This window comes from Sinocyclocheilus rhinocerous, unplaced genomic scaffold, assembly GCF_001515625.1.
Source record: "Sinocyclocheilus rhinocerous isolate Xijiao unplaced genomic scaffold, SAMN03320098_v1.1 scaffold942, whole genome shotgun sequence".
Classification (NCBI taxonomy): domain Eukaryota; kingdom Metazoa; phylum Chordata; class Actinopteri; order Cypriniformes; family Cyprinidae; genus Sinocyclocheilus; species Sinocyclocheilus rhinocerous.
In genome coordinates this window covers 995,369-1,006,923 of record NW_015627890.1, presented here as the reverse complement: position 1 = coordinate 1,006,923, position 11,555 = coordinate 995,369, and the positions used below count along the sequence as shown (strand labels likewise).

At 32.6% G+C, this 11,555-nt stretch overlaps 1 protein-coding gene across 1 annotated transcript in view; it reads left to right on the top strand.

The window, feature by feature from the left end:
* Window positions 1-11,555, top strand: part of pak1 (p21 protein (Cdc42/Rac)-activated kinase 1) — a 54,694-nt gene that overhangs the window by 41,844 nt on the left and 1,295 nt on the right. Inside the window, exons 7-14 of the mRNA XM_016547469.1 lie at window positions 482-500; window positions 3,050-3,203; window positions 3,293-3,341; window positions 4,736-4,848; window positions 5,873-5,990; window positions 7,210-7,309; window positions 7,600-7,796; window positions 9,312-9,449. Coding sequence (XP_016402955.1) covers window positions 482-500; window positions 3,050-3,203; window positions 3,293-3,341; window positions 4,736-4,848; window positions 5,873-5,990; window positions 7,210-7,309; window positions 7,600-7,796; window positions 9,312-9,449 — 888 coding nt within the window. The remainder of the gene's footprint in view (window positions 1-481; window positions 501-3,049; window positions 3,204-3,292; window positions 3,342-4,735; window positions 4,849-5,872; window positions 5,991-7,209; window positions 7,310-7,599; window positions 7,797-9,311; window positions 9,450-11,555) is intronic.

Sequence of the window (11,555 nt, the reverse complement as noted above, 5' to 3'; positions counted from 1 at the left end):
CTAGTTTTCATTTAATTTTTTGTTTTTGTTTTTGTTTTTACACCTCTTTGTTATTTTATTTTATTTTATTTTATTTTATTATTTTCATACAGTATGTGTCTTAACGTTGTTGTGAAATTGGGATATTCAGAAAGCTGATGCTCTGATCTTCATCTGCTCGTGTTGTACTGGTGTTTTATTAACCCTTTGCACACAAAGCTTGTGTTTGTTCTGAGGTTAAAAGTAAAGAACAGTATTTTCTGTGTTTTTCTCTCTGAATGAGTATCAGGATGGACGCTGCTGTACACAGTTTCCATGGTGTCACTGTGGTGAATCAACTTCTGACTGCACACTTCAGCTCTTTGGCTGCTTGTTTGTGCTGTTTTTTGTCTCCACAATGAATTAAAGAACATAAGCCCAACCCCAGTGCTGTAAAGTAATCTTCAGAGAAAAGAGTAGGACATTTAATACGCGTCACAGCGATCTGGTTCTGTTTGAACAGATTAAGAAGCGAGGCTCCTGTGAGCAGAAATGTTGAGGGTTTTGTTCGGCTTGTGAAGGTCTGAGGAGAGAATTATATTCACTTGAGTCACTTCAGACCGAGCTGTGCTGGAATCCGTGTTTTATTGTGTCTGTGGGTGCCGGCCGGCCGGTCCTTTCCCAGAATGTCTTGTGAATCATCCATTGCTCCGTTTGGGCCCCATGTGGTCTGATACGCGTGTCTTAGAAACTGGACTGGAAACTATAGTTTATTTGATATATACATTTGAAGACTGGAGTAATGTAACTGGATGCTGAAAATTCAGCTTTGATCACAGAAATAAATTACAGTTTACAATGTATTAAATAGAAAAGACTTATTTTAATTTATAATAATATGACATTTTTTACTATTTTTACAGCATTTTGTATGAAATAAATGCAGCCTTGGTGAGCAGAAGAGATTTCTTTACAACCCCAAAGTTCTGATTAGTGTATTTAAAAAAATGGCAGATAACAATAATAAAATATTTATTAATGATGCATTTATATTATATATATATTTTTTAGAGTATATTTATTTAATCCATCCAAGGCATAGCTGTGCTATTCTCTCTTCAGGTCTCTTTTTCCCATGTGATAATAATTTGCATACAAATCAATATTTCATGTCCAATGATTTATTTATTTAGTAAGTAGCCCTGTAATAAGCAGGGTAATGTGCAGTCAGCGAGAGATTATTGCTAAACCCCAGATCACACTTTCAAGGTTTATTTTATGTTAATGACCGGCTGGCTGCACATTATTCCTGACATATCAAATATGTGTGATGTATTTATTTTTGGAAAAATTCAAACCTGCTTTGACCTCTTGATCGAGTCGTTCATGCCATGCTTATTTTTTTGCGTTGCCTTATTTTATTCTCGTTATTGTTTTATTTTATATGCATTGTTATTATTTAGCATGAAATGATTCCCAGTCATTTAGTCTGAGCTGCTCTAGAGATGCATGACTTTCTAAGAACCTGTATCTTATTAAAAACCCCATATGCTCCAGACGTGCTCAGATCTCCCTCTGCTGGTAAGATCGGGATGCTGCTGCAGTCATCCAGTGTGTCTCTCCTGCCCCGCTCTGTCACTTCAGGCCCCTCTTGGCCAAAGATTTGTCGTCCACCATTTAAAACGGCCGTTCATCAATAGTTGCCGGGTTACACATCAAGCTGAAGATGTTCCTGTCTTTCCCTGAATTTAAGACGTCGTATATCTCTGATCAGAACTCGGCCTTCTTCCTTTCTGTGTTTTCCAAGCCTCTGTTACCTCACTGCCTGTAACTCTGTCTTTTCCTAAGGGTTTAGAGGCCTTTTCTTCCCCGTCTCTCTCATTGCTCAACATGTTTTGACTGGAAACGATCGTGTGCTTTCCTTCACAGCATGTGTCTGATCTCAGTTCATGACTGTTTGAGTAACAGACGACTGTGTCTTATAGCTGAGCATCCCTCTTCTTATATGTGACCACTGTGAGGCAAATGATTCTCACAAACAGCTGCTTGATATGGCAAAAATTAAATGCCATTTATTTTGACAAATATTTGCCTCCAATTACAAGCCGCAACATGATAGGCTATATATTTAACAAAAGGCATAGTGAAAGACTAAAAGAACAAAGCATTTGAAAAGAGCTTGCAAGCGAGGCCTGTCGTGATTTCCAGCAAAACACAAGCAACCGAGACCATTGGCAATGTGACGAAGTTGAGCAGAGCTCATGCCTCAATTAATATTTCATTCACATTGTTTGTATGGAACCCAGCTACTAAGAGAAGAGAAGATAAGATAAAATAAAATAAAAAATATAAAACAAAATAAAATAAGAAAAACAGCATATAATATAATTGTGCTAAATAGTATTTTGTTTACCTGTAATATATATAATTGTATTAATTGTATAACTTTTTATAAATATAATCCTTAAAGTATTAAAAATTAAAGATATATTTGCTTAAGAATAGTTTTATTATAAACGTAAAATCAACTTTTTAATTTTAAGTTTATATTTCTTATTGCAATAAAATAAAAGACTAAACTGAAAAAAAATTTTTTTTTTTTTCATTTTTTGTTATATTTTCCTTTTTTTTGCTATTTTATTTTTTCTTTTACATTATATTTATTTCTTTTATTTTTGTTTTCTTTTTAAAGTTATATTTTTTTTATTATAAACGTAAAATCAACTTTTTAATTTTAAGTTTATATGTCTTATTGCAATAAAATAAAAGACTAAATTTTCTTGTATTTTTGCACTTCAATAATCATATACAATAATCGTACATATATATATATATATATATATATATATATAAAATTAGGTTAATTTTTAAACTTGCATGCACTATTGTAAGGCAGCCTAGACTAGCCTTGAGCCTTTATTTTGACTGATTTAAAAAAGTAAATAAATAAACAAACACCTCCATCTAATCTCCAGTTTAATAATGGCACAAGGTCATATCACTATATTGATTATAAATTCGATTCGTTGTGCAGCTCTCTCACAATCCTGAAACACTGCATTTTCATTCCTTTACTTTGTCTTTTAAACAGCTGCCTCCTCCCCCCATCTGTGTCTCTTCAGTTTTCATTTTTTGTGGCGTTTTGTTTTTCTTGAAATAACATGTGACCTCCACTCCACAGGAAGTATAGTCAGCGTGGGCGACCCGAAGAAGAAGTACACGCGATTTGAGAAGATTGGCCAGGGGTGAGTTTAATGATGGATGTCTTATTATTTATGCCAGATCTCACAGTCTTCAAACAATCATCCTGATCTTCATTTCCGTCCCTCATCAGGGCGTCTGGAACGGTCTACACAGCCATAGACATCGCCACGGGACAAGAGGTGAGACATGTTTCTCATACAGATGTCAGCTAGATGCGTGTTTGCTCATCTGCAGTATGACACCAGAGCACTTCCTTACAGGTGTTAAAACAACATTCAGCACATGCATGACGTGTTGCATGCGTTACATCATGTTTGTCCAAGAAATGTCTTGCTTAAAATAGAATATCATGAGATCAATACTTACACGAACTCCACTATAAGGCAAGCAACGCTATTATTATAGCTCATAGGGTTATTGAGTTAAACAACATATTGTATAAAATAATAAGAGAATATATTCAGAGAATATTTTTTGAATTAAGTTTACTTCTTTAATTTTGTTTCTTACTGCAGTAAATTAAAATAAAATAAAAACAGCTTAAAATTGTTAAAAAAAATATTTACTACTGCTACTTCAAATAATACCATTATTAAAATTAAATAAAATATAAAATAAAATACAAAAAATCTTTGTATTTTTTGTTTACCTGTAAAATATCAAATTGTATTAATTGTATATGTCCTAATGGGTGTTAAAGCAACATTAGCACATGCATGATGTATTGCACATTAAGAGATGTTTGTCCAGCAAATATGATGCTTAAAATAGAACGTCATGAGGTCAGTATTTTCAAACTCATAGCCCATAGGATTGTTGATTTAAACATATTGTATAAAATAAAAAGAGAATATATTCAGATTTTTTAAAATTAACTTTAATTCAAGTTTAATTACAGCTACAATAAAATCAAAACATAAAACATAAAATGATTTACTACTACTACTAATAACAGATGTGATGTGATGTGATGTGATGTTGTTATTTTATGTTATGTTATGTTATGATATGTTATTATATGTTATGTTATACGTTATATCATTTTCAAACTTGCATGCACTATTGGAAGGCAGTCCAGTAAGAAACCATCATTTTATAAATAAGCAACTGTCCAGAACACCCTTGCAACTGCATCCCAACAATGTCCTTCTACCACCCAAACTCCTTCTCTATTAGTCTATTAGCTGTTGTTGCTCTTATATTTTGTACATTTTCTGAAATTGCATAGCAAATATGCCATTTGGCAGCATATGGTGAATGCTTATCAGAGCGTTGGAGATATCGACAGTCTTTTCAGTGTCCACATGCTCTTCCGGTTAATAGAGGGCACCTCTCGTCATCATTAACATGCCTCTGACAGAGACTTCGCCGCTCTGGCTGATCGATACCAATGAATCAGGGGATGCAGGAGGGAAACGGTATAGGATATTGATCTGATGGCATTCCTCAGAGCTGAACCTGCACACACACACACAGCTCATCTCAAACCAGTCCTCACTCATGTTAACGGAGAGATCTCTGATTCATCGTCAAGTGTGTCTGAAAGCTTTGATTCGGATGTTTCGTCTCTCAGGTGGCCATCAAACAGATGAACCTACAGCAGCAGCCCAAGAAAGAGCTGATCATCAACGAGATCTTAGTCATGAGGGAAAACAAGAACCCCAACATCGTCAATTACCTGGACAGGTCAGTTCATTAGATTAAGCTTTTTCCTAATCAGTATTCTGTCTTGTTTTCCTGTACCTTCCTGTACCATGTGTTCCGGTTTATTTTTCTTTTCTTTTTTCTAAGTACATTTTTGTATTTTTGTCTCTTTTTTTAAGTTATATTTTCTTACATTGTTTGTTTATTTTTTTAAAGTTGTATTAACTTTTTTTGCATTTGTTTTTTTGTTATATTTCTATTTATTACTTGATATATTTTCTTTTATTTTTTGTTATTTTCTTTTATTTTTCTTTAAATTTTTTGTTATATTCCTTTTTTTTTGCCATTTTCTTTTTTCTTTTACATTATATTTTCTTTTTTATTTCTTTTCTTTTTGTTTTCTTTTTAAAGTTGTTTTCTTTTTTCCATTTGTTTTTTGTTATATTTCTGTTTATTTTTTATATATTTATATTTTTTTCTTTTATAGTTTCTGTTATGTTCTTTCATAGTTTCTTTTATTTTTTGTTAGATTTTTATTATTTTTTTTCTTTTTTTTAACATTATATTTTAAAAAAAAAAAAAATTTTTTCTTGCATTTTTAACTACTTTTTTTCTTGTTTTAAGCACAAACTTTGCAAACTTCCCAAAATCTGCTCAACTATGCGTAAGTCAAGAAAAAGAATACATTTAAAATGATAATGAATAAAAATAAAAATAATAATGAATAATATAAAATATATTTTCTTTAAAAACAAGTCTGATGATCTTAAACAATTTTGTTTCTAAAGATAATGAAAATCAGACGAATATGAGTCTGTAATGAAAAAAAGTCACATTAAAATGATGTGATGAGGAGATCGCTGTTGTGGCGACATCATCTAAGACGTATTCGGGTTTTAACAGCGTTTTCATGTTTGGCTCTGATGTGTTTTTCTGTGTCCATGGTGAGTTTCTCCATGCCTGCACTAATAAAAGCAGGAGCATCCAGTGATTCTGTTGTCACGGCGATGCTGCTGCATCACTCAGAGATGTGGCGTGTGTTGACGATGCGGTCTTGTTGCCGTAGTTACCTGGTGGGAGACGAGCTGTGGGTGGTGATGGAGTATCTGGCCGGAGGCTCCCTGACGGACGTGGTGACGGAGACGTGTATGGATGAAGCGCAGATCGCCGCCGTCTGTCGGGAAGTGAGTGTGGAATTATTCCAAACCTACTGAGCTGCCTTGCTGTCTAGATGCCTACTAAGGGAGTATCCTAAGTGAAATGGAACCTCACAAATGAATGATTTGGAACACTCTGCATAGGCAGGAGCTCATTAGTGGAGTTTCTGAAATAAAACTCACAGAGTTAATTCCAATAGATTTTGATGTTAGCTAACCTAACAACAAAATACTTTAATAAGCATAATACACAGCACACACAAACGTTAAGTGAAATAGCACATTTGCAATTTGATTGAATTCCCATTTTCTGCAGTATATTTTCAGTCCAACTATATTTAGTATATACTGAATTTAACTATAATCATCTTTTCTTGGGATGTCAGCAATCTTGGGGTATTTGTCATTTTTGGTCATTTAAATAAAGCTGAAATAAACTTAAAAAACGTATAATTAAAAAAAAAAGAAATGTTGTTTTGGCAACTAACTGAAAGTAACATAAATAGAAAAAAAGTCAAACGCACAAAATTACTAAAATTTAACATTAGGGTTAAAGTTGGTTCAATCCAATACATTTAAAAAATTACAACTAAATATCTAAAAAAAAAACGAATATAAATGATCAGTATTTCACATAATGAAATACTGAAACTTACAATAAAATTACTAAAACTGAAAATATAAAAACAAAAGCTAATTCAAATTATTAATAAATACTATAATAGTATATAAATTATACTATATAGTATGATTAAGTACTAAACTTAGTTACTAAATCAAAATGACTAAAACTGAAAAAAATTACAGCTAAACAGAAATATCTATAGAAAACTAATAAAACAACAAAAGCTCATAACAAAATACTAAAACTTAATAATAATTAAAAAAAAACTGAAAATATAAAATTAAAAGCTAATTCAAAAGATTAATAAATGCTAAATAGTGTATAAATAATACTATATAGTAAGTTGAAGTACTAAAGTATAAATAATAAAATAAAAGTTTAAATAATACTAAATATTAAGCTGAAGTACTAAGATTAGTTAATTACTAAAACCGAAATAAAAATAAATTACTAAATAGAAATATCAAAATAAAACTAATAAAAATGACAAAAGCACATAACAAAATATTAAAACTGAGCTTGTTTGCAGTGGGTTCTGCAGTGCTGTCTGGCTTTTGTGTCACGTGAGCCTCTTGTCCCTGAAATGCATGTTTGAGTTTGCTTCATTCATTCTCCATGCAGTGTCTCCAAGCGCTGGAGTTTCTGCACTCGAGTCAGGTCATTCACAGAGACATCAAGAGCGACAACATTCTCCTGGGCATGGACGGCTCCGTCAAACTCAGTGAGTTTGACCTAAAACTGTTTCTTCTGATTTTGGTTGCAAAACTTTTAAATCTTGGCCTCAAGTGCTGTTTAAATGATTACATTTCTCATCCACGGCTTTGATAATGATTTAAAGCAAGCATGAATGTGATTTACTGCATGTGTTTATTTGTGCAAAGGCTTTATATTTTTCACCAGTAGAGGGAGCAAGAGTACAGATTATGTCCATTGCATCTGCTGATATGCTTTCAGTTTATCTAACACCGGCCGGTCTAAACATGTCTGTCTGTCTGTCTGTCTGTCTGTCAGCTGATTTCGGCTTCTGCGCTCAGATCACTCCTGAACAGAGCAAGCGAAGCACCATGGTTGGGACGCCCTACTGGATGGCCCCGGAGGTGGTGACCCGCAAGGCGTACGGCCCCAAAGTGGACATCTGGTCCCTGGGCATCATGGCTATCGAGATGATCGAGGGCGAACCGCCGTACCTCAACGAAAACCCTCTGAGGGTGAGACTAAAGACATCCAAACTCACTTATATGTGCACCTTATCACTACAGATTTCAGAAGAGTTCCTTCCTGTGAGATATGAGTGATTGACAGATTCATGAACCATGGTTTTTACATGGTATTATGGCCTTGAATGATTACCATATTATGAACCATGGTATTCTCTGCAGTACTTTAGTGTACCATGTCCAAAAACTATGGGTTTCCAACAACTACAGTATTACCATGGTACCATGTCTAAAAAAACGTGGTGATACTGCAGTATTTTACATGGAGAGAAGGGAAAAAAGAAAGAAATCAAATTCCGTAGAAGGTTTTAAGACAATAAAGGTCTTAAAACAGTAATATGAAACAAAAACAAATAAGATTTGAATAGACAGATGAAATTCAGAAACCCCTTCTGTCCAAAACTAATAAACAAAGAGATGCACAATCTAGAAAAATAAACTCAAAATCTGTCAATGCTAAAATACTTGGACTGACAAAACATTTGTTTGCTTTTTTTTTATTGCATTTTAAACAGTGGAACAAAAACAATTAAAATTTATATATATATATATATATATATATACATTTTAATTGTTTTTATATATAGTATATATAGTGTAAATGTGTAATTTAAATGTTTATATGTCTCTGATTTGAATTGATTGTTTGTTTACATTTTTTACATTTATTTGCTTTTTACACAAAATGATTTATAAAAAAATAAAAAATAGATTCTGAAATAAATAAATAGTCTAATTTAAACAGTGAAATAAAACAGTCTAAATGTATATAATATTTGATAAATGTATCTGTTCCTGATTTCAATTAATTGTTTAATAAAATTTAGCTTTTTACATGCAAAATCATATAGAAAAATAGAAATTAAATACATAAATAAATAAATGTCTAATACTGAGAAAGAATGAATGAATGAATGAATAAATAAATAAATAAAGGGATGTCACAAGTGTGCTTGCATTAATTGGACTTTTGAGGCTGTTGCATAAGATCAGGTGCACATATAGACCTAATGCTGTCCACTTGTGATCCCAAGATGATGCTGAGATCCACCCTTTGTTTCAGATCATTGAATTATTTTAAATATGGCCTCATGTGAACGAGAGTAACATCAGATGCTCTCCAGATGGAAACTGCATTGATTTCATCGATTGATGCTTTGTGGGAGGACAGAATGCAACATTGATTTCGACCTCCATCAGCTTTAAAGGCTTTTATCTTAATACATTTGCTAAAACTATTTGTGGGCAGACCTGTGGTTAATTTGTGGCAAACAAATACTGAAGCAGTGGTGAGAACAGTGAGATAAATATTTGGCAACAGTGGGCTTTGTCTGTTCATATATTTTTAGAAACCTCTGGATGGTTTTGTATAGTTTTCCATTAGATCATGATGTGGGATCTACAAGAACATTTCAAATAGCTTTTTTCTTTTTTAAATGAATGGAACTGATGCTGTAGTTAATGTAGATGAATTCTGTGTGACCTTTAACCCCTGCTGTTGTCCAGGCTCTGTATCTCATCGCCACCAATGGAACGCCGGAGCTGCAGAACCCAGAGAAACTCTCATCCGTGTTCCGGGATTTCTTAAACCGCTGTCTGGAAATGGACGTGGAGAAGAGAGGTTCTGCCAAGGAGCTCTTACAGGTGTGTGTGTGTGTGTGTGTGTGTGTGTGTGCGCGCGCGTGTGTTTGTATGTGTATGTGTGTGTGCGCACGTGTGTGTGTGTGCGCGCACGCGTGCGTGTGTGTGTGTGCGTGTGCGTGTGCGTGTGTGTGTGTGTGTGTGTGTGTACGTTCAGTATTTTCCTCGTAAACCTATTAAAGTTATTTATGGATTGTCAATGTTACAAGAAAAAAAACCTGCCAGTATCAATGCGTCATGCTTGACCTTTGTAGATAAGTGATATTTCAATATCATAGTTGCACAATTATATTAATATTTTGAATTTGTGTAGGTGTAAATTACATACACAAATTGAACCTGACATACATCAATATAGATCAGTGAAAAGTGACTTAGAAAATTCTAAAGACTAAGAGTGCTGCTTGTAAAGGATTAATAAAAAAAAATAAAAAAAGCTTTTCAGACTAACTAACAAATAAATAGACTTGAGTGGCAAAGTGTGTGGCATGTGTTACATTTCATAAAATTTGAAAAATTAATTAAATAATTACCTTTTATTTGTCAATTTGGAATGTTATGTTATTTATTATTTATTGTATTTATTAATAATTTTATTTAGTTATTTAAAAGTAATTTAACTTTAACTAAAAGCTATTTTAGTTATTTAAAATTCATAATTGATTCTTTTTTTCATTCATTGTCCTTCATACACCAAACATGTGTTTCAAAACTTGAGCTGCCTTCCTAGACAGCTTTTTTGGACATCATAGAAGTGTTTAAATATTCAAAAGCAAACATGCTGTCTAGCTCACTAGGTTTTGAAACACAGACAGCATTCTTGAAATAGTTTTAAACTCATTTAATGTGTACCAGTTACTTCTATGATATTTTAAAGAATAAAACAAACTGCTTTTGATATGTGGTTTATATTCTCTCGAATGATATTAGATTTAATTCAGATAACATCATTCAGTCTCTGCACCATAATCGCGTCTCTCCCACACACACATCTGATTTAGAAAACTCACATCTGTTGGGCTGGAATAAAGGCTGCCAGAACGTTCCAGAAAAGCCCAGAAGCTGAAAGTATCTGAGCTTCAGTAGTGAGGTTGTGTAACGCGTTATATGACTCAATTGTGCATTAAAAGAGACGGCTGGAGAGACTCGTGTAAATAATGTGGAAAGCTGCTGGAAATCTGAGACATCAGAGTGAGTGGGAGCAGAAAATAGAAAGGATTTAGTACAAGTCACAGTTCACTCTCCAGCTAACTAAGCCACATGTTTAAAACCAGGTCAATATTTCTCAATATACAAAAGTTTGGGGTCCGGAAGATTTTTCTTTTTAAAGAAATTAATACTTTTATTCAACAAGCACACATTAAATTGATTAAAAGTGACAGTAAAGACAATTATAAAGAGTGTTGGGTAAATAAAAATGAATTACTCACTTCTAATTACATCTTCTACAGTGTAATTGGATTACTGTACTCAGTACTCTCTCTAAAAACTATTGCATTACTTATTAGTAATTATTACTTTCTAAATCCTATATCAACCTTGACCAGTTGAACAATACAAGAGCTCTTTTAATTCTTTCAAAAAATTATATAAAATTGCATAAATTATTCTTCAACTGACCAAAGTATTTAAAAGGACAAGGTTACATTAAAAGCATACATTTTAACATTAGATGTTACATTTTGATTTTAAATTCACTATTGTTTTATATAGAATTGTTCTGTAGTCTGTACAGTATTTAATGCAATTACATCAGAAGTAACTGGAATTAAATTCCATTAAATCCCTTACTTTTTAAATGGAATAGTAATTAAATTACAGTAATTAATAACTTAGTAATGCATTGCACCCAACACTAAAACAGGTGAGCACCGAAACCTTTTCTTAATATACACTACTGTTCAAATGTTTGGGGTCAGTATAATATTCTTTTTTTTTTTTAAAGAATAAAATTTAAAAAAAATTCCGGCAAGGATGCATTAAATTGATCAAAAGTAACAGTAAAGACATTTATAATGATACAAAAGATTTCTATTTCAAATAAATGCTTTTCTTTTGAACTTTCTATTCATTAAAGAATCCTGAAAAAAAACATTAATTTCCATAAAA